General features: G+C 44.3%; 1 protein-coding gene across 2 annotated transcripts in view; it reads left to right on the forward strand.

The window, feature by feature from the left end:
* Positions 1-212: 212 nt before the first annotated feature.
* The window catches only part of ATP6V0A4 (ATPase H+ transporting V0 subunit a4), a 35,260-nt gene continuing 11,738 nt past the window's right edge, over positions 213-23,734 (forward strand). Inside the window, exons 1-14 of one of the 2 annotated variants that reach the window (XM_035127314.3) lie at positions 213-281; positions 4,041-4,173; positions 5,846-5,924; positions 6,817-6,911; positions 8,571-8,696; positions 10,313-10,407; positions 11,401-11,527; positions 11,684-11,766; positions 16,193-16,286; positions 16,374-16,586; positions 18,894-19,044; positions 19,836-19,975; positions 20,436-20,593; positions 20,980-21,073. In XM_035127314.3, the coding sequence (XP_034983205.1) occupies positions 4,057-4,173; positions 5,846-5,924; positions 6,817-6,911; positions 8,571-8,696; positions 10,313-10,407; positions 11,401-11,527; positions 11,684-11,766; positions 16,193-16,286; positions 16,374-16,586; positions 18,894-19,044; positions 19,836-19,975; positions 20,436-20,593; positions 20,980-21,073 (1,572 nt within the window). In that variant the 5' untranslated portion in view covers positions 213-281; positions 4,041-4,056. Of the gene's footprint in view, positions 282-3,879; positions 4,174-5,845; positions 5,925-6,816; positions 6,912-8,570; positions 8,697-10,312; positions 10,408-11,400; positions 11,528-11,683; positions 11,767-16,192; positions 16,287-16,373; positions 16,587-18,893; positions 19,045-19,835; positions 19,976-20,435; positions 20,594-20,979; positions 21,074-23,734 lie in introns of both variants that reach the window. The other variant, XM_088652224.1, reaches the window with a different exon arrangement.

The raw sequence follows: 23,734 nt of genomic DNA on the forward strand, positions 1-23,734 counted from the left end.
AATGGTTGTGTTTGTAATGGCAACACACACACTGTGCTGACACAACACTGCTAGTTCTTATCTCACAGATCTGACACCAGAGGTTTAGATGGAGCAGCATGGCTCCTGATATTTCCACTCTGGTCTCTGGTCTAGCCAGGACCAGTTTAGCTGTCCTAAGGACACATGCCTAGAACTGCAGCTCACCCCAGTGTTTCAGTTGGAGCTCTGTCAAGCTGGAAAGAGTTTCAGCATTCATTCAGGCTACGCAGAGAAAGGAAACTGAAGACCAGGTGACTGAGGTGAGATCTTGGCATGGATAACTATCGGCAATTCTCAGAGGGGCATATAGCCACTTCTCTGCATTTGCAGTGCCTATTGAATTTTCCTAAAGGGGGAAAATCACTTCAACATACGGATCCTAAATGTTTTTCTTCTTCTCCCATTCAGAAGCAAATGGCCTCTCCCCTCTCCCCCACTGAATAATGGAGGCTTTGATTAAATAGCTAAAGATGTATTTTGAAACCAGCAATTAACATCCAACAGCACAGGATTCCAAGGCTCTTTAATTGCTGGTGTGCTTGATCAAATTATAACCTCGGTACGAAGAAGCGAACAAGAGGCTAGCAGAAATGAATGTGAATGATTATTGCTTTTCATAAGATGATGTAGATGAGGGATATGAATTGCATTTTAATCCCGTGGTGAGGAGCGATATGGGATCAGTTTAGCAATATTTATACTTGAACTGTGCATGTGTGGAAGAAAAGCCCATGGACTTCAGAGGCTACAGTCCACAGCTCGTTTGTGCTCTTAGTATCTTAGTATCCTTGAGGGTGATTTGGATATGTGCAGTAAGGTCAAAATCTCAGGAGAATTACATTTAGTGTCGAATATATCCACTTCATGCAGGGAAGAATCATAGCTTGGTGGCAGAGGGCATGCTTTGCATCCAGAAAGCCCAGATTCAGGTTCGTGGTATCATCCATTAAAAGGAGCAGATATCAAGTGATGGTTAAAAAAAAAGGTATTCCTGAGACTATAGAGAACAGCTGAGTCAGATTAGACCAGGGGTCCCCTAACTAAGGCCGGGGGCCGGATGCGGCCCAATTGCCTTCTAAATCCGGCCCGCGGACGGTCCGGAATCAACATGTTTTTCATGAGTAGAATGTTTTTTTTTTTTAATTTAAAATGCATCCTGGTGTTTTTACATGAGTAGAATGTGTCCTTTTATTTAAAATGCATCCCTGGGTTATTTGTGGGGCATAGGAATTAGTTCTTTTTTTTTTTTTCAAAATATAGTCCGGCCCCCCACAAGGTCTGAGGGACAGTGGACTGGCCCCCTGCTGAAAAAGTTTGCTGACCCCTGGATTAGACAGTACTGGCAGAGAGGGGCACATATTATGACCCAGTATAGAGCAGCTTCTTTGGGATTTTACTTGTGTATCCTGGCTGTGGATTGTGCCCTTAACCATTAAGGATGAATGTCTGGTAAATTTCAGTTTTAAAGTTTCTTAATTTTCTGATCCTGCTTTATAAAGCAAAAGCCTCTCTAAATGTTGTTTTTTTCTAAATACATATTAAGTTTGAAGCTGAGGTGCCAGGATGGGCTTAAGATACTGAAAATGGGGTGTGTGTTAGGTTGATGGAAACCCATGAAGGAATCTGGCCTTCATCCCTAGAATGCTCTGCTTCAAAGAGTGAAGAAAGTCCATGGGTGCCCTTGTCTCTCCACAACTCTCTGCCCTCCTATTGCCTCTTTCTCAGTTTTGTTGATTTGTTTTGTAGTAGTGGAGGAGAGAAGGGATGGGGTGCGACCCTTAAAATTTCGGAATAGTCTTTAAACGCCCATTCAAGATTCTATATTGAGCATTTAGGGTGCTCACCTTATTTCTGTTATTTTGGGTTGTCAATATTGTGTGTTTAAATGTTGGAACTCGCCCTGGGACTTTGGGGAGAAGGGCAGGTAATAAATTTGGTAAGAGCAAGACCAATTAATAATAGTAATAACGGAAACAACAACAATTTATTTAACTTATTTGGAACCTGATAAAACCATGGATAAGGAGCCTAAGCAAGCCCCTTCCCTTCTTTTAAAGCACCCGATTATTGTCCTTTGCATGCCCATTCTGTGCCATGGTCAGGTGGTGCACAATGCCACAACCTTGCTGAAATTAAACAGTTCCTGATCTGGTTAGTGACTGGGTGGAAGGGTCTGGAACAGCACAATCCGAAACTCTGCTTTTTCAAGGTTCCTGACCCCGTGCAGAGAGTCCTGTGCAGGGACAGTTGCATGCACGTAGGCACAGGAAAAATGTAGGCAAGGGCCATCTAGTTTTGTTTTGCCTACTTGGGTTGGTAGCATCTCTCCATGGTCTCAGGCACAGCCTGCCCCCCCCCACCTGCTACCTGATCCCTTTTAACTAGGGATGCTATGAACTGAACCTGAGAGTTTCAGGATGCCAGTGGTGTGTTGTACCATTGAGCTATAGTTCCTCTCCACATTTATGTAGATTAATTCAATGAGCAGGACTACCTAATGGAAGATCCAGTGGCACACATCTAGGATCCCTACTCTGGGCTGGGGGTGAACACTTAATCGCGAACTCAGCTGATGCGTGCCAAAACAGCATTGTAGTCAATGTGGGGCCAAGAGGAAGTTTCCCACAGGCTCCAAAGTTTGCAAAAAGCACACAGAAATCTTCAGGTGAAAGAACTAGGCATTCCACCCTGCAGTGTTTTGCTTCAGGTGAAACTTGTGAGCTTCTGATTCTTGAACAGCTGCATGAATGAAAATCTGACCATTAAATGGTGGTTAGGGCAGATTACAGGCAGCATGGATGGAAAAGAGCTGAATGGCCTTCTCCTGCTCTGTTTTCCAAGGTAAAGAGTCACGGAAGCTCCTCAATTGCTGCATGTCTGCCTCCTTCCCTGAAGGGGATGCTGCGACATCCCAGTTCTTCTGCCAAATTTCTCCCAGAACCCTCTTGTTCCTCTTCCTTGCAGAAGTAGGAATGGGACAGAAAGGAAAGGAAAGCTTTTGGGTGGGATGGAGGAAGTTGCTACAGAGCAGGCCCTCTTTTTATACCTGCTTTCCCTCAGGGTTTGTTCTCTTCTTTTGACACCTCCCCATCCCCCCAGCTGGGAAGTTTGCAGCCTGAGGGGTGGCAAGCAATTTTAATAACAGCCTTGGGGGGGGATCGCAGGCCACTGGCTGCCAAGAGAATCTAATCAATAGTGAATACCGTACTAGTGATTCATTCAGATTCTGAAATATACTCTCCAGTGCTATCCTAAGCTATTTCTGAACATTGGTTCTTAAAGAATCGCATGTTAGGCCTAGGAAGAAACCTGAAATATTTTCCTAGATGTGGGTGACATTCACTTTAATTTAAGGAAGGGCTGTCTCTGATATTCTTTCCCCAAAATTATGCCTTATTGTAGTAAGACACCAGAATCAAAATGGAATTTTTAAATATATGTGCTTAACCCTCAGTCTTTTTAAAAGATGCCTTTACTTATTAATTAGCTAAAGCCTTACTTGATTAATCTACCAGTCATATGACTTAAACCTTAGTCTTAATTTTTTTAAAAAAAACTAGCACCTGTTCTGGTGTATACTGAATTAGGGCTCCTTTCTTTGGTTGGAAAAGCATTGCTGTCTACCTCAGAGACAGAATCTGTTGTTGTTTTTGGGCTATGACTTTCAACATCCCTGACCTTTGCCATGCTGACTGAGGCCACATCTTCACACACCTGCTCTGCTTTATATGGGGAAATGGATCTTGCATACTGAAATTCTAAATAATTTAATTTTAGTATGTGCTTGAGAGAGAGAGAGAGAGAATATAAGTATATATATGAATTCATTATACATTTAATCACATCCATTAATTTCAGTGGGTCGATTCTGAGTAGGACTAACCTTGGATGCAACCCCGTTGTCGATACTACCGTAGCAAAACATCTTCCTTGGTCAGTGCTACCAGCCCTCGTGGAGGGAGCTTGCAGTCCTTATACAGAGCTATCGATTCCAGCATTTCTCTCAATATCCCCCACAGAAGAAGAGCATGCAAGATGGCGTCGGTCTTCAGGAGCGAAGAGATGTGCCTGTCGCAGCTTTTTCTACAGGTGGAGTCTGCCTATTGCTGCGTGGCAGAGCTTGGAGAGCTGGGCCTGGTTCAGTTCAGAGATGTGAGTAGACATGGGAACCTGCTGGGTGGGGAAGTGGTGTTGGTTGCACCCCAAAGAACCAGCAGCAAGGATTAGAACAGGCATTCCCAAAACTTTGGCCCTCCAGATGTTTTGGCCTACAACTCCCATGATCCCTAGCAGGCTGAGACGCTACCTGCCTGCAGACTGTCTCGCCAGAGTGGTGCATGCTCTGGCTATCTCCCACTTGGACTACTGCAATGCGCTCTACGTGGGGCTACCCTTGAAGGTGACTCGGAAACTACAACTAATCCAGAATGCGGCAGCTAGACTGGTGACTGGGAGCGGCCGCCGAGACCACATAACACCGGTCTTGAAAGATCTACATTGGCTCCCAGTACGTTTCCGAGCACAATTCAAAGTGTTGGTGCTGACCTTTAAAGCCCTAAACAGCCTCGGTCCAGTATACCTGAAGGAGCGTCTCCACCCCCATCGTTCTGCCCGGGGGGTCCAGCACCGAGGGCCTTCTGGCGGTTCCCTCATTGCGAGAAGCTAAGTTACAGGGAACTAGGCAGAGGGCCTTCTCGGTAGTGGCGCCCGCCCTGTGGAACGCCCTCCCATCAGATGCCAAAGAGAACAACTACCAGACTTTTAGAAGACATCTGAAGGCAGCCCTGTCTATTAATGTTTAATAGATTACTGTATTTTATTTTTCTGTTGGAAGCCGCCCATGGGCGGGGTATAAATAAATTATTATTATTATTATTATTATTATTATTATTATTATTATTATTGTTATTATTATAGCGGTGAGGCGCTGTAAACAACTGCTTGCGGGATTTTATACTTTGAAGGTTGCACTGTCTATGCATATACAGATGGAAAGATTTCTAGAAAGTTAAGATTTGTCTATAAGATTGGCCCAGGGACAGCCAATCATTGTTGGATTAATATATATATTTTTATTGCAAATACGTACAAATCAAAACTCGCAAACTTGAAAAAGAATTTTTTTTAAGAAAGGTAACAAAAAAGAAAAGAGAAAAAGAAAAGAAAAAAGAGAAACATAAATATATATTTATCATATATATATGTATATAATCATACAGTTAAATCTTAATAAAGAAAAAAGAAAATCATAAATACAGTGACATTAAGTCATTCATTATTAAACTAACACTTTACAGATCAAACATAAATGTTTTAAACAATTACCTCTTCCGTGTCATCCATTTTCCTAATAAACTAACATTTCTTAAATATTTCAGTATTTTGTGTTTTTTGTTCTTTCGTTCTTTGGGCTTCCATCAGTCTCACAACAGTTCATTATTCCTAATTGAAACTAACTTATCTGTAAAATAAAAAAATTCCTTCAGTAGCACCTTAAAGACCAACTAAGTTTTTATTTTGATATGAGCTTTCGTGTGCATGCACACGAAAGCTCATACCAAAATAAAAACTTAGTTGGTCTTTAAGGTGCTACTGAAGGAATTTTTTTATTTTACTTCGACCCAGACCAACACGGCTACCTACCTGTAACCATAACTTATCTGTATTGCAGTCAAAACAAAATAGCACCTTGCCATCAGTAGCACCTTACAGACCAACTAAGTTTGTCATTATTCAGTGCATCCCTCATCTTGGTATCAGGGAGTTTTGTTTTTGTTTTTACTTTTGCAGTTCTTATTAATTTTTATTATTAATATTTATTTAGTTGAATGCAAACGTGAACAGCTTCCAGAGAAAATTTGTGAATGAAGTCAGAAGATGCGAATCCTTGGAAAGGATCATTCGTAAGTAGACTTGTAACTTTCTTCTTGTGCTGTTCTTCACTAAAATGAGCCGTGGAACAGGTTTCTGCTTTATAAAAAGAACAGTAACTCGGGGATGCAGCAGTAAAAGATGCTGGCTCTTTTTCTGAGAGGTTTTTTTTAGCATGTTAAAAAAAAAATCCCCAGAAATAGAGTGTAAACGGAAGACATTACAGTGGTACCTCTACTTACGAATTTAATGCGTTCCGAACGCACATTCGTAAGTCGAAAAAAATGTGTAAGTCGAATCCCATAGGAATGCATTGGGAGAAAAAATTCGTAAGTCGAAGCAACCCTATCTAAAAATTCGTAAGTAGATAAAATCCTATCTAAACCGCATCCAAGATGGCGGACGGAGCTCCATTCGTAAGTAGAAACATTCGTAAGTAGAGTTATTTCTAAGTAGAGGTACCACTGTATTAGGCTAGGTTCAATTCCTGGTACAGTATCTGGGCATTTTCAGGATACTGTTCCTGCAGGTAGGTGTGGTTTCAAACCCCTTTAATAATGGATTTGTTTTGTAACACTGTATACTAAATAGGCCATTAGTCACCACTGGGCTATCTCTTCCCTTGACATGGCCTACAGCAGAGAGCCACCAACCTTTTTGAGCCTATTTTGGGCCCATTTGCAAATGGGAGAAGCTGTTGTAGACATCCCACGCAGACCCCAAACAAACACACACCACAACTGAATGCTTCTTTCGAGCTTCATTTCAGAGGGGTGGGGAGGGACCTTGTGGGAGCCAAGGAAGACCTCCAGGGGTACATGCGCACCTGTGGGTGCCATGTTGGCAACTGTAAACACTTAGCATAGCACCGTTTTACATGCAGGTGAAAATTAGATGGCATATTTCTTTCTGGTTTGCTCACAGGCTTTCTGGGGAGTGAGATGGGGGATGATATAGTGCCTTACAAGCCTGAAAAATACCCAGAGACACCGCTACCTCGAGAAATGATTGACTTAGAGGTAAGGAGTTTGGGACAGGTACATGCATGTGCTAGTCATGTTCTGGGGAAGTGTTGTATGTAGCATTGGCAGTTGACGCACTGTATATATTAGGAGAGGGATGCGGGTGGCGCTGTGGGTTCAACCACAGAGACTAGGACTTGCCGATCAGAAGGTCGGCGGTTCGAATCCCCGCGACGGGGTGAGCTCCCGTTGCTCGGTCCCAGCTCCTGCCAACCTAGCAGTTCAAAAGCACATCAAAGTGCAAGTAGATAAATAGGTACCGCTACAGCGTTTCCGTGCGCTGCTCTGGTTCGCCAGAAGCGGCTTAGTCATGCTGGCAACGTGACCTGGAAGCTGTACGCCGGCTCCCTTGACCAATAATGCAAGATGAGCGCCGCAACCCCAGAGTCGGTCACGACTGGACCTAATGGTCAGGGGTCCCTTTACCCTTTACCTTTTATATATTAGGAGAACCATATACTTCTTAATAGAAATACACTGCAAGGAGTTGTATTTGTCCGTCTGAGGGGGGCAGGGAGAAATCCAGAGTAGGGCACAAATAAACATGAACTACATTAGCTAAAACGATGAATGGTGACTGCAAATTTCCTAGCAGATCTTGCAGCTAAGGCTGTTTTAGGGTCCAGGGTTCTCCTAATTTTCTTCACTCATTCAGGCCATAATCCTAAAATCAGAATGGGGAAACTAGGGTTCTCCAGATAATTTTGGACTCCTACTCCCTGCTTGGCGTGCTATGGTCCATGGGGTCACGAAGAGTCGGACACGACTAAACGACTAAACAACAACAACTCCCTGCTTGCTCAGTTCTTTGTGACATTTTTGTTGGTCTTCCTAATAAAGGCATTCCCAGTTGCTTTCCATCATGAGAACAAATGAACAATATTGGCTCATCAAACTGTAAAGTGCTCTCTCTTATCTCTCCTGTGTCTCTGGTACAATCTCTATTGATATCTCGTAGAATGAGAAGTGAAAATGGACCTATGTATTTTCTCTACGCTGGAAGTAGCCAACGCGGTGCCTTCCATATGTTATTAGACCAGTGTTTCTCAACCAGTGTGCCTCCAGATGTTTTGGGACTACAACTCCCATCATTCCTGACCACTGGTCTTGCTAGCTAGGGATGATGGGAGTTGTAGTCCCAAAACATCTGGAGGCACACTGGTTGAGAAACACTGTATTAGACTGCACCTCCCATCGTCCCTGACCATTGGCCATGCTGGCTGGGGCTGATGGGAGTTGGAGTCCAACATTAGCTGGAGAACCCTAGTTTCCCCATTCTGATTTCAGGATTGCAGCCTGAATGAGTTAAGAAAATGAGGAGAACTCTGGACCCTAAAACAGCCTGAGCTGCTAGATCTGCTAGAGATTCACCGTCACCATTCATCATTTTAGCTAATGTTGGTGAAAGGAAGATTTGTTGTGTTTCCTGTTACTTGTTTTAGTGTCTACACATATCTTGAGTAATCCATGAATAATTCATTCTCGGGAACAGCACTAAATTTTTTTAATATTCACAGCAAGATTGCCTAACAGGCTGAGACGTATTTTGAAATGTTTACCGTGTTTATCCATCTTTATAGTGATCTGTTTTGTCAGCAGTGAGGTGCATGAAGGAATAATTGGGCATGCCTTTTGTTTTGCTCTGGGTATAAACAGGGAGTTTTGGAAAAACTGGAGGCTGAGCTGGAGGAGGCTAACCAGAATCTGCAGGCACTGAGGCAGAACTTTCTGGAACTGACTGAACTGAAACATCTCCTGAAGAAAACTCAGGACTTCTTTGAGGTGAGGTGATTTTCGAATACACTGTTGGCTTCTCGGAACATTCTACTGGTTGGAAGCAATCTCTTAATTATTTGTTTGAAGCCCTGTGGGAAACCTTGGGGCTGTGGGCAGAATGTGGCCCACCAAGCCTCTCTCTGTGGCCCTCAGAACTCTCCCTAGCCACACACCCTTCCTAGTCATGCCCACCTTGAATGTTTCTGCCTGGCTGGGATGCATCCTTGAACTCTGAAAATGTTTCTTGCTTGCTTGAGTTGAGGATAGAGAGAGTTAGGTGTATGCCACACTTAAATCCATTAACCCCCTCCATTTTTGCCTATGTCTCTGCCCGCCATTGGCATTTGGCCCCCGGAAGGCTGCTCAGGCAGGAATGTGGCCCTCAGATGGCTAAATATAGTAGATGTGATAAGTGCCCAAACAGAATTTTCTGGGCCACAACACGAACTTGCAATGAAAGAGTCCTATCTCTCCATTTCAATGGTCCTGATTATTCTGCTGCTCACCCTCCTCTAGTCAGTCAGCTGCCATGCTCAGCTGGCGCCCTCTTGCTTGGGCTCAGAAATTGCCTGCAATAACTAAGGAATCCTGGGACTGGCAGTTCTTGAGAAAATACGTCACATACGGCAGCATAACCTCTATAATCTCTCAAACTCCCAAGTCTAGTTTTAATTGCCCTTTAAAAAATGCCTATGCGCTGTAGTTTGCTGAGGATAAAGGTAAAGGGACCCCTGACCATTAGGTTCAGTCGTGACCGACTCTGGGGTTGCGATGCTCATCTCACATTATTGGCCGAGGGAGCCGGCGTACAGCTTCCAGGTCATGTGGCCAGCATGACAAAGCCACTTCTGGCGAACCAGAGCAGCACACGGAAACGCCTTTTACCTTCCCGCTGTAGGAGCACCTATTTATCTACTTGCACTCTGACGTGCTTTCGAACTGCTAGGTTGGCAGGAGCTGGGACCGGGCAATGGGAGCTCACCCCGTTGTGGGGATTCGAACCGGCGACCTTCTCATCAGCAAGCCCTAGGATCTGTGGTTTAACCCACAGCGCCACATGCGTCCTATGCGCTATAGTTTGATGAGGGTACAGAGGCTTATATATTTAGAGATCCCCAGCCTGGCTGATATCTCACAGAATGACGGTTCCCAGGAAAGAACAAATGTCTGCTTAATTATATGACGCTCAACTCCAGCTCCCATCATCCCTTGCCATTGGCTTTGCTAGCAGGGACTGATGGGAGTTGGAGTTCAGCAATATCTGGAGGGCCACAGGTTCCTACCTCTACCCTGATAGTCGCCATTTTGGTGCCAGGTTCAGACACATTTTAAATGAAATTTTAATTGGTACTGCCTTTCTGCCCACCTTAGCCTAATGTTTTTAGCCTTTCTATAAAAAAAAAACTTTAGATTTTAAAAACCAAAAGATTGTTTGTGGTTGGTTTTTGCTTTTAAACATTGTGTTCATGCGACGTCTGAATAGTTTTGTTCACACTACCCTGGAATCTCATGTTGAAGTGATGAGATTCATAAATATTTTAAATAATGATATATACATACATCTTTCTGTTCCGTGGACTTTCCAATTAGACCTGTAGGATAAATTTAATTCCTGATTTCAGACGGAAACTAATTTGCCTGATGATTTCTTCAATGAAGACACCTCCGGGCTGTTGGAGTTAAGAAGCACACCTGCAGCCGTTGCTGCTAAACTGGGGTTAGTGATTTATGTTCTCGCAGAAAGCTCAATATGTGGAACTAAGTGAGAGAATCAGGAAATCAGTCAGGAGGAGAAAGTCAGTGACACAGAGGAAAGACACATGGTAGATCTACACACAGGGGGGGGGGGGAACGTTATAAATAAGTCAGAAATTAAATTGTTATACCAAAGGGGGGAAAACCCTATTTAAAAACGCTATAGAAAGGTTTTGTGCTCTCCGGCGCCACCTGGTGTTGTATGTTTATAACACATTCAAATCACTGTTTTTTTACTAATGTAGCTGAGTCCACAGTTTGAGGGAATACAGGCTGGGAAAGGCACGTTTATTCTGTAGAAATAGACTTTAGTTTTAGTTTAACACAACTCTGGACACTTCATCAGTTAAAGAGTCTAGAATATTTTAACTGAGCAACCTGATCTAGTTGAATGGCTAGCACCTTGAGGAGGATTTTTCTCTGATACTCCTAGCCCTAGATTAGTAGCACAGGTGGAGCTTTGTTGCTAAATTGCAAACCTACCCTGTCTGTTATATGTTGGGAATAAATTGGGGAAGTATATTTAATCCTGAAGTCCCATGTTGTGTGGGAAACTACCAAAGTGATAGCTGGCTGCCTGGATTTAAGAAGCATGGGGCTTCTTGACTCATTCTCTAGCTGAAAGAGCCCCCAGCAGCGTTTAAAAACACAAGTTTATGCAGGGTTTGTGAAGCATGGGAAATATAGGTTATTAGACCTTTAAATACCCCATTTTTGACACTTACAACATGCCCCTGCATTGCACCTCCATCTCTACCCCTTTTTCCGTGAATAGACCACACACTTCAGTAACTTTAAATACTTTACTTACATAATCGGAGGTCTCATTCATGCATCAGCCAACTACTCGGCAACACAGGCAATAACTTCACGAGTACAAAACACAAATATCTGTAGCACCTAGTGCGGAGAGGGTTGGCTCATGACATATCCATTCTGTTTGTGTGACACGCAGATTCATAGCTGGCGTGATCAAAAGGGAAAGAATGGTGCCTTTTGAGCGTCTGCTGTGGAGAGCCTGCCGTGGAAACATCTATCTGAAGTTCAGCGAAATGGACACACCCCTGGAGGATCCTATCACTGTAGGTGGAGACGGTTTAAAAAAATAATTATAATAATAACTTTTGTCGCTTCTGCTGTTGTGTTTGGTACGCGCAGCCCCATTAAATTGCACACGTAGTATTTCGTCGGCTGCGACTATTTTAAAATTCCACTTGGGTTGCATTTATTTTCTCCAGAAAGAAGAGATGAAAAAGAACGTGTTCATTATCTTCTATCAAGGGGAGCAACTCAGACAGAAAATCAAGAAGATTTGTGAAGGGTAAGGGGAAATGTGCTGTTGAGAAAGCAGTGCTGGCTGTAACGGAGGTGTTTTTTCTATTGTGATAAACAAGAGTTTGGGACAGAAATAAGAATCCTGTGCGGAGTGACATTTCCTGCTACTTGAGGTGCATTGCAGGCTGTGTAGCACATACAGCTTTTCCTTCCAACACCTCCCTGCCTCACTCTGCCTAATGATAGGGCTGGTCGTGACTAAACAGGTCCACCTGTCAAACCTGAGCATGAGGCAACCAGTCCGCTTTGCAAAACTGTACCTGCTTCCTTTACCCCTCATCACAAGGTCACCTACCTCATTTGTCTAATGGTAGGGCTGGCCAAGACTAAGGCCCTGCGCACACCCTGCATTTTAAAACACATTTCTTCCCCCAAAGAATGCCGAGAACTGTAGTTCTGTGACGAGCAAACTACAGTTCCCAGGATTCTTTGGGGTGTTGTGTGTATGTTTTAAATGGACTTTAAATGTATGATGTGTCCTCAGCCTTAATAAGCCCATCTTATCATTCCCTGAGCAGTAGGAAACTAATCCTCCAGGCACCACCCTACTTCCTAGCTCTAGCAGTCATTTTCTTTTTTCCTTTTTCCTTTTTTAAATACATTTTTATTGAAGAAATTTTAACATACTCAAACATTCAAATTACATTTTACAATTTCAATTACCCCCCCCCCCCGGCGACTTCTAGCAGTCATTTTCAATAACTTCTGACTCAACTTCAGGAAGAACTTGATGGTGCTACGAGCTGTTCGGCAGTACTGGGTCGGAAGGTGGTTGGCTATCCTTCATTGGAGGTTTTTAAGCAGAGGCTGGGTGGCCATCTGTCAGGGAGTCTTTAGCTGTGATTCCTGCATTGCTGGGGTTTGGAGTTGATGACCTTTCCAGCGGCACAATTATATGATTCTGTAGGTCGGAATCATGCCCAAACTGTGTGTGTGCTGCTGTAGTCTATTGGAGATTCTGGCACATTATTTTTGACAAGATGCAAATTTGTTGTTGTTGTTTAGTCGTGTCCGACTCTTTGTGACCCCATGGACCAGAGCACGCCAGGCACTCCTGTCTTCCACTGCCTCCCGCAGTTTGGTCAAACTCATGTTTGTAGCTTCGAGAACACTGTCCAACCATCTTGTCCTCTGTCGTCACCACCTCCTTGTGCCCTCAATGTTTCCCAACATCAGGGAGTCTTCTCTTCTCATGAGGTGACTAAAGTATTGGAGCCTCAGCTTCAGGATCTGTCCTTCCAGTGAGCACTCGGGGCTGATTTCCTTCAGAATGGATAGGTTTGATCTTCTTGCAGTCCATGGGACTCAAGAGTCTCCTCCCGCACCATAATTCAAAAGCATCAATTCTTCGGCGATCAGCCTTCTTTATGGTCCAGCTCTCACTTCCATACATCACTACTGTACTGGGAAAACCATAGCTTTTAACTATACTGTACGGACCTTTGTCAGCAAGGTGATGCCTCTGCTTTTTAAGGTGCTGTCTAGGTTTGCCATTGCTTTTCTCCCAAGAAGCAGGCGTCGTTTCATTTTGTGACTGCTGTCCCCACCTGCAGTGAGCATGGAACCCAAGAAAGTAAAATCTCTCACTGCCTCCATTTCTTCTCCTTCTATTTGCCAGGATGTGATGGGACCAGTGAAGATGCAAATACAAATAGCTAATAGGCATCAGAGACACTCCAGCAGTGCAAGAGCTTCCACCTCTTCTTTTTACTGCAAGTTGTTTTTAATTAGTGTCATTGCTCTGCCAGTTTCATGTGTGGCAAATCCACACGCAGATCTATCAAAAAAATATAAAGTGGAATAAAAAATAGTGGGTGTTACCTGCATCCTCCTCTCTTTAACTTGAAGGTGCTTGGACGCTGACTGCTTCAGCAGATCTCTTCGCCCGAGAGGGGCTTCCCAGCGAATTCTCCTTGAGTTTTCTTAAGATCGTGTGTACCATTAGGGTAAAAGTGACATTCTGTATGCAAAAGGGCTGTTAGAAGATCAAAGCCAAGTTACTGTGATCGTGTGGGAAAAGTACCAAATCTGTGGGCTGCAGTAAAGAGGAATAATCTTTCAGGCACGATTTAAAAGTCTAATTTAAAGATGGGTTCAGAACTCAGAAGCATATGAAACAGAAATAATAATGAAAATGGGCTAGGGGGCTTGAGGTTTTCTTTCCTTTTTTAGAATATTTTGTTGGAGATCCCATTTCAGAGTTGAAATTGGAGCAAAGATTAATTATTCTTCCCTAGCACTTTCTGCCTAAAATCAGGGAGCAAAGTATTATTGACTTTGCCTTGTACTCTGGTTCATGCATATGCAAGGGCTGCCTTGTAATCAGATGGTAGCTTGGCAAACAATAGACAGCCCAGCCAGTCCGTGCATTATTGGAGAAAAAGATGTGGTACTTCAGGCGAGCTTGTTATGGCTACTGTGTACTCGTGATTAAGGGATGGGGCTGAAATTTGATTAGATTTGCATTTTAATGCGAGCCTGCCTGATACGCACTTTAGAAACAGCACACGAATCGAAATGTAGCTCTCCGTTGAAATTTATGCTTTTCCAGATTTTGCCACGCAGTTCGCCAGCCAGTAAAAGAATTGTGCGAAAAGGTGTGTGTGTGTTAGGAGAAAGTGTGCGTCAGTGAAAATAGCAAAATCATTTGATTTGGGGGAAATTGCTTGCGAAAAAATTATATATTAGGCAAAATGGCATATACTGTGTGGGAGAGATGTGCCCCAAAACTCTTGCGAAATTTTGTCAGGACTTAAAAAAAGAAACCCACAAATTGATGTGTGGAAATGAGGTGACCCAAACTTCAGATGGGGAGTGTGTGTGTGTGAAACTAAATGAAAATTAGATTGACAGATTTGTTCATGCCTATTCATGCTTAAAACGCCTGGCCATGCTGTACCATTGAAATAATACTGTTTTGAGGAGGAAGGAACTTCGAGCATAATAATGTGTTACAGAGGACGTGGAGCTGCCACCAAAAACTATGCCACCCTGTGTGACCCAAGCCTTTGTTGTTTGGGATGGAAAGGACCTTTGCTGTAGGTTCTGCATGGAATGAACATACAGAGAGAAGCCTGTTTCCCAGGGTTCCATTAGACTAGGAAAGGGAAGCCTTTGCAGACAAGGGCGTGTTTGACTTCCTAGTTCCATTAAGTGCTGGGCAGGCAGCAACTGTCTGAGAGGGACATAAATGCTGCCCCTTGTCCCACTAAGGCAAAGGTTTACATACCCTCCAACATCTCTCCGATGAAAATAAGGACGTCCTATTCTTATTCTTATACTCCACCCATCTGACTGGGTTGCCCCAACCATTCTGGGCAGCTTCCAACATATATAAAAACGTAATAAAACCTTAAACATTTTTTAAAAAAGCTTTCTTATGCAGGCCTGCCTTTAGATGTCTTCTAAAAGGTGGTATAGTTACTTGGCTAAGGGGTTGGATAACTGCATACCCTCCAACATTTCTTCAGTGAAAATAGGGACATCCTAAGGAAAAACGGGACATTCCGATATCAAATCATAAACTGAGATGGCTTCTGTAAATCTGGGACTGTCCCTGGAAGATAGGGACACTTGGAGGGTCTGGGTTTAGGCCACATTCACATGATACCACTTTAATCAGTCTTAACTTTCCCCGACGTATTCTGGGAGCACAAGAGCTTGTTAAGCGTGCTGAGAGTTGTTAGGAGACCCCTATTCCTCTCACAGGAGCGGTTTAACAATCAGAATCTCTTCCCAGGGAACTGTGGGAGTTGTAGCTCTGGGAGGAAAATAGGGATCTCCTAACAGCTCTTGGGACCCTTAACAAACTGCAGCTCCCAGAATACTTTGGAGGAAGCTATGATGGTTTAACATGCTATCATGGTGCTTTAAAGGAATGGTGTGAATGTGGCCTAACCCTGACCCTGAGTGCACCAAGGTTTATGCTTACTGTTGGGCCACTAGCATTCCAAGCACGGCCAAGTGAGTCAGTCACTCTTTTTTTCACCAAAGTCACCACGGAAGAATTGCTGTGATTACTAAGCAGCTTGATGGTGGCCCCTGTTGGCTTATCATTATTATCATAATAATAATTTTATCTATACCCTGCCCATCTGGCTGGGCTTCCACAGCCACTCTGGGCAACTTACAGCACATTAAAAATGGTAAAACATTAGACATTAAAAATTTCCTGATACAGGGCTGCCTTCAGATGACTTCTAAAAGTCAGATAGTTGTTTATTTCCTTGACATCTGATGGGATGGCGTTCCACAGGGCGGGCGCCACCACCGAGAAGGCCCTCTGCCTGGTTCCCTGTAACCTCACTTCTCGCAGTGAGCGAACCGCCAGAAGGCCTTGTTTTCAGAACATGACAAACCCGGTTGTACAATGGTGGTCACTGGCTTGTTTGTTTTGACTCGTTCTCCCCCAGGTTCCGTGCCACGGTGTACCCTTGCCCCGAGTCGGCTGGAGAACGCCGGGAGATGGCTGCTGGTGTGAACACAAGGATTGAGGATCTAAACACAGTAGGTCGCTTTGGGCCTCATTCTGTGACTTAATGGTAGGCCAGGCCAGGCTAGGGCTCTTCATGTATGTATGTCCTTTGTTCTCAGGTGATCACCCAAACCGAGTCCCATCGGCAGGGGTTGCTGACGGAGGCGTCAGTCAACCTGTGGAGCTGGGGGATCAAGGCGAAGAAAATGAAGGCCATCTACCACGTCCTGAATTTGTGCAACATCGACGTCACCCAGCAGTGCGTCATTGCTGAGATCTGGTTCCCTGTGGTGGACACAGGCGGTGTAAAACGGGCACTGCATCAGGGAATGGTAAGGTGCTGGGCCTGAAATTCTTTAGCTGATTTCCAGAGAGTACTCACTAGCACGCTCTAGGTGAATGGCTGAGGGATACAGCAAAAGATCACTTTTCCGGCAAAGGATCTTATGTTTCATGCCTAGAATCTCCAGGTAGGACTGATGAAGAGATGCTGGAGAGATGCTGTCTGCTAGCACAGGCAAAGCGAGGTGGACCATAGTCAATATAAGGCAGGTTCCTTTGCATCTAATTAAGTCGTCTACAATAACCACTTGGAAATTTTCAAGGGTGTTTTTGGACCACTGAATGATGAGTAGACCAGGGCGATATCTGGTTTTCAGCATCATGATATATCGCCAGCTAAGCATCACGATAAACCGATATATATCACGATGTCTGAAATAAAGATGGAGCTATGTAGAGGCATTGGCTGGCTTCACGGTTTTCCCCACATTGTGATTTCTGCATAGTGCACACACACACACACACACACCATGATTCACGCTAGATAGCCAGGTCAAAAATTATGAACCTGATATGGCAATATGGGTTTCAAATCGGTTTTGGGTGATATATCACACAGCCTTAAGGTGGCATAGGACCTAGCCACTGTGGCAAGCAAATTCATTAATAGCCCTCCATGAATTTGCTGGGTCCTCTTTTAAAGCCTCCTGCGCATGAAATAGCACATGGATAGACCTGAGCTGAAGATTAACGTTTTTTTTCGGGAAGGTGGCATCCATATGTACCACAGGCAGGGCAGGTCCACCCAGTGTGTTACAAGGGGGATGCAATCTCACTTCCCAACCACATGCAGCCTCTAAGGCAGTCTTCATCAAGCAGATGTTTCAGACTACACAGGTATGCTGGCTGTTTTGGATGGAATTGGTAGTCCCAAATATCTGGAGGGCACCAGGCTGGCGAAGAGTGCCCTGAGCTCATCTGAACCGGTCCATGATTGCTGTATATTTTGCAGGTAGTATTCCATGGCACAAGACTCTTTATATGAAGTGGGAAAGAGGGGGCAGGGTTGTTTGAGAAGCAGAAAACAGCTGTTGTCAGCTTCACAATAGCTAATTTTGGAAACATCGGAAAACAAATGTCCCTGATGCTGGGGAAATGAAGCTCAAAATGGAATAATCTGCAGTATTTGCTGACAGTAGCCATTTCCGTTTTCTGGTTTGTGTGTGTTTTATTTATTTCTTGCTCAAACCATTTTTATGCTGTCTGACCTTCACTCTGCTGCATAAGCTTCTATTTTTTAACATATAAACTAGTCTTTGGGCCCGGTTGATGGATGTAGAGATCTTGAGGTGTGATTTGAGATCACTGGGGTTAAAGCTGGGCACAATGTCCTAAAGGATTCTGTCTTCATTTGTACATTTAAATATTTTGCATTTTATTTTGTTGTTGTGTCTAGCTATATTACCCACTTTATACCTTCTGGATAAAATGAGTTTGGGACTCTGGAGAAATACTTAACTCTTCTGTAATCCTAGGTCACATTAACGCTACAGATCAGCCCTAGGGGGTTTCCTGTGCAAAGAACCCTGGAATGTGAAGTTTAGCCAAAGCACTTGTGATGTGTGTCACAAACACATTGACATTCTGCTAAAGGGTTCGATTCCCTTGGCAGCTATAAAAAACGCTTTGAAAATACTGGGGGTGGGGGAGACGTTTTAAAGCTCACAATGGAAAATTCTTGTTTCAGCTCTACAGCGCCATCTGGTGTCATAGTGTTAGAATGCATTTATAATGTTTTATTTTTACTAATGTAGCTGAGTCCTGGCTTAGCTTTGCTGTATATATTTTATGTCGTAGATATTTATCCATTTTTTGTTGCAGGTGTTTATACATTTGTTTCATAAAATTTATACTGGGCTTGATTGTTTAAAAACAACAACCCACCACCACAACCCATCAAAGTAAACAAGAAAACAGTAAAATTATCCATAAAAAGATCTATCAACATTAATTTAAAACATTCAAAAAATTAAAATCAACAATAAACTGAAAACAGATTAAAACACACATCAACTTTTCTAAATATCTGGGTAGGCTTGTCTAAACGAAAATATTTTTAGCAGGTACCTAAAAGAGTTCAGTGAAGGTATTTTCCTGATATCAATAGGCAGGGAGTTCCAAAGTCTAGGTGCTCCCACACTAAAAAACAACAATACCCGAGTTCTTACAAATGCAGGACAGATATTACGTTGCATGTCTAGCAGTGCCAGTCCTGCAGATTGAAGTGGTCGAGTGGGCATAGATGGGGTAGCGAAATCTCACAGGTAGGACCCTAATCGCCATCAATCTGATTGCAGGAACGTAGCGGCTCTTCAATCAACCCAATCCTGACTGCGATACAGACCAAGATGTCTCCTCCTACCTTTAACAGGGCCAATAAGTTCACTTTGGGTTTTCAGACTATTGTAGATGCCTATGGTGTGGGTAATTACAGGGAACTTAATCCAGGTAAACAGAACCTGTTCTATATTTTGCTGTAGATTTAAAAGATTTAAAATGAAATGCAAGGTGCTTTTATTCCTCTGTCAATTCCTATTACTTCAACTTAAACCAGGGCTGCTTGCCTGAAATGCAGCGACATTTGGATTTCTGTAGATTGAATGTTCAGAAGGAGGGGGGGGAGCAACATGGGTATGTTCTGTTTATTGCAAGCCATTATTGTAAGGGGGTGAACAAAAAGTGCTGTCAGCAAGGCAAATGTTTCTTTACAGGACATTCAGTGCAATCACCAGTGCCAGGTTTTCAGAGCAGACTCACACCAATCATCAATTTTATAATGAATTTTTGGTAATGAAAATGCCCACCCTCCTGCTTGCCCAAAAAGAGGCTTCACTGTGATGTATAACAGTGCCACCTGGTGATTCCAATTAGTTCTCACGGGCTAATTTACTTAATTTGCTGGAACCATTACTCAAATTATGGGCTCTAATGAAACCCACAAGCTATGCTGCCTCTCCAATTTTAGGCAAATCCTGCACCCACCTGTAACCTTTGAGACTGTTTTTTTTTTAAAAAAAGGTGTCAGGCCACTCTATAATTCAAGCGCCAAATACATTTGGCTTTTTCTCGCTGGCATATGGCGAGATTGGCATTACCTCCCGGGAGCCTGGGAAATGGATTTCCCAGTGCCACCAAATGGGGGCTCCCCCATGCTGGGAAATGGGCGTTCCTGGTGCTCCTTGGCTCAACAACTCCCTTCCTTTCAAGGAATGCCCTTAACGCCTTTCTCTGTCCCACAGCCCCCTACATTATAATCACCTTCCCTTTCCTGTTTGCGGTGATGTTTGGCGATTGTGGCCACGGGACTGTCATGTTGGCCTTTGCTCTCTGGATGGTCACCAATGAGAAGGCCCTCCTAGCCCAGAAAAGTGACAATGAGGTGAGTGGCCGCGGGCAGAACTGTATGCTGAAGGCAGCCTTCAAAGATTTCGCTCCAGGGACAATTTATTTCCACAGCAGTAATTCGAAGCAGGGATTGGGAAAGGAGGGTGATAAGTTCTTCCATACTGTAGGGATAGGGAACCATTTTCAGCCCCCAGGGCCACATGCCCTTCTTACGGGGGCCAGGAGTGGGCGGAGCAACAAATGCAAATTTTACACAGCAGGTCAGTTTCTACACACAAGGACACTCTTCTCTCCTCCCTCCAGGCAAGCAAGAAGATGACGAGAGTTCAAGGACACTTTCCAACCAGGCCAGAACACATGGGGGGTGGAGCTGGGTTGGCAATGTTCAGAGGGCCAGAAAGTGAGCCCTAGAGGGCCACATTTAGTCTGAGGCTTGCTGGCCCTTGTATGCTGGCTCCTGATATTCTCTTTGCTCTGGCAATCACCCTGTGCAGATCTGGAACACCTTTTTCAGTGGCCGCTACCTGATCCTCCTCATGAGCATCTTCTCCATCTACACCGGCTTCATCTACAACGATTGCTTCTCCAAGTCATTGAATATATTTGGGTCTTCCTGGTCTGTCCGCCCCATGTACATCGGCGGGAACTGGACGTAAGTGGCGAGCTGGGTCCTTGTGAGCCAACCTAGATGCTACCCTAAATGTGTGACGGCCGCAGAAAACGGCAACCGCATATACAGTCGTTGTGTCTCCCCCGCCCTTCCACAATGTCTTCTGGAACATTCCTCGGGTCGCAACCGTCCTCATTTCCCTGCCCCACACCAGCAGTGTCTAGGGGTGCAGAGCAGGAGCAGGAAAATAGTGAGGGGCAAACTCCCTGTGCCTTAATTCAGAATGGGTTTGGCTAATGCAAAGTGGTTAGCAATGGTTTGGGGTTTGGGTTTGGTGTTACTGTTTCTTCAAGCATCAAGCAATAGGGAAAGCCCATCTCACTGCTGTAGGCAACCTAAGCAAATCATGTTTCTCTCTTCATTTGCAGGGACGAAATTGTGCATAATTCAGAGACCCTCCAGCTGGATCCGGCAGTGGCAGGAGTTTTCTCTGGAAACCCCTATCCTTTTGGAATTGATCCGGTAATCGGAACTCCTCCTGCCATTCATCTGGCAGTGGGTCATGGCGGAGGGAAGAGGGGTGATCTGTTGGTTGGGCCAATCTAAGATTTCCGGGGAAATAACAGAAGGTAGCAAGTAACAGATTGGGGTAGCCAGTTTGGGCTTCTGTGTCTTTTTAACAGCTGGAAGATAAGCAGAAATTCAGCATGTGAAGGGTCTAGCCCAGGCATGTCAAACATGCGGCCCTCCAGATGTTTTGGACTACAATTCCCATCTTCCCCAACCACTGGTCCTGCTAGCTAGGGATCATGGGAGTTGTAGGCCAAAACATCTGGAGGGCCGCATGTTTGACATGCCTGGTCTAGCCCCAGGCACAGGCAAACTTGGCCCTCCAGATGTTTTGGGACTACAACTCCCATCATCCCTAGCTAACAGGACCAGTGGTCAGGGATGATGGGAGTTGTAGTTCCAAAACATTTGGAGGGCCGAGTTTGCCTATGCCTGGGCTAGCCTTTGCTGCACTGCTGTGCTGGGAAAAAGCTTTTGCTCATTGAATTTCTACCTGCCACTCAGCTGATCAAAGCATAGCACTGCGTCCATGTCTTGCCAGGTCAGCTTCTCTTGGAAGCAATTTAGCGAGCTGCATTTACTGAGCCTTTCCCCAACCTGCCATGGTTGGATTGCAGCTCCCATCAGAGTTCGCAAAACACACCATGTGGTTGTAATGTTATGTTTAATGACTAGGAAATTGTTTGTATAGGAATACATGAAATATTTTACTGCAGGGCAACTCAGTAATGTACACTTCCCTCGCATCCAATTACCTGGGAGGAGCCCCATTCGATGCCATGAGACTTAACTCCTGAGTGGGCATGTGCATTTATTTATTAATGAACTTTCTTCCCTGCCCCTCCCCATAAGGCCTTGATTACAACCACAAAACCATTTGGTTGCAACAACGTCAACGTACAGTTATAAAAGGAAGTGGGGAAAGCAAAACCCTTCCAACCAGAACAGAAATAGTACAGCTTGAACAAAAGACCTTAATTGCTGAATGCCAGCGGTGAAGTGGTATGTCTTGGGCATGCAAGCAGAAAAAAGTTAGACCCACACCTCTGTGTGGAATGACTTCTGCAATTCAGGGGCTGCCACAGAGAAAACACTCTCCTGGGCTGCCAATCCTCACGATTCCAAGAATTAGCTTTTAGGGGGGGGGGGGGAACAATGGCACTGTAAATCAGAAATGTCAATTTGAGCATGCCCAAATTGCTGCGGCATTTATATTTGTTAAAATGCTTGCTCCTTAGGAATAGTCACCCGGAGGGAGGGAAGCACGTCTTAATCTCAGCTTTGAAGTTGCCCAGATTGACTAATATTGTGCCCATTCTGCATTAACTGATGCTGGTTAACATTTTAGAAACGGAACAACAGAACACTTTCTTCCCCACATCATTGCTGCCTCCCATCAAAAGAACTCCGCCTCAGGAGAGAACTTCCCAATGAACGTCTTAAGGGTGTCAGCCAAGTATCTGGTCACTAGATGGCAGCCTTGGTTGCAAGTAAACCCTCCACCTTGGAGACCCTTCTAGTGACAGTCATACAGTCACAGACTTTGGGTGGCGCTGCATAGGGCTCGTCCTGTTTCAGTCCGTCAGTCATACTTGCCTATTTCAGCCAGACTGGTCCATAGGTTTACCAAGACGCAAACAGTACAATTGAAAACAGTGGAGAACATACACGAGGACTATGGATTCAACACCTCCCCTCTCACATGCTTAATGAATGCTAAGATGACACCCCCAGTGACTGATTGTGTTCAGCATTAGTGGGAAGGGGACCCTTTGAAGGGAATGTGTGGAGCTAGAGGCGGGCCCTTCCGGTGGCAGTGATCCTGTCATTCACCAGAATTGGGGGGCGGGAGGGAGGTGAGGTTGAAGGGCAGAGATGGGAGGACCTGTCACTTTCTCTTCTCCCCATTTCTTGCCTTTCTGGTCTTAAATTCAGTTCTCCACGTTTCTGAGGCAATTTTGCGTTGTTGGTTTTTTTTTAAAAAAAGATCTTCACGAAAATCAGTTGCCGTTTTGGTACGAATTTCTCCCCAAAGACACATTTTTGTATGCAGTTTCAACTCACCTTTTTACAAAGCAATTTCCCCTAACATAAAGCATTATTAATGCAATTTTGACTACTACATTCATTTTAATACGCACTTTCCTTTAATATGTGTGTTCTTGCAAATATTGGAGAACCCCGTCACAAAATTCAGATAAGCACAAATTTCAAAACATATCTGTGTTTTGGTTTGCAAATTGTTTTGGATTCAACCGATTTACTTTTAAATGCAAATCAAATTGAATTTCTCCCTCATCCCTAGTTTGGGGCTGCGACCCTTCACGGGCATGTACATCTGCAGGGTGCTTCTGCCCCCAAACCCAGCTCTCCATTGACCTTGCTGCCTCCTCTTCTGGAGAGCAGCAGTATTGCTGCCAGGACAGCACTGCTACAACACCCACCCCATGCTGCTCCCATCTCAGTGTCCAGGATGCAGGGGGTGGCATGGATTGGATGAATGGCACTTCTTTTTAGAGGGGTAACGCCTTCTGTGTTTATAATCTCGTGGCCTGACAGGCCCTCACTTACAACTTCCATTATGTTCACATGTCTTCTTTCCTGTTTCTCCAA

Source organism: Zootoca vivipara, chromosome 9, assembly GCF_965207765.1.
Source record: "Zootoca vivipara chromosome 9, rZooViv2.hap1.1, whole genome shotgun sequence".
Classification (NCBI taxonomy): Eukaryota; Metazoa; Chordata; class Lepidosauria; order Squamata; family Lacertidae; genus Zootoca; species Zootoca vivipara.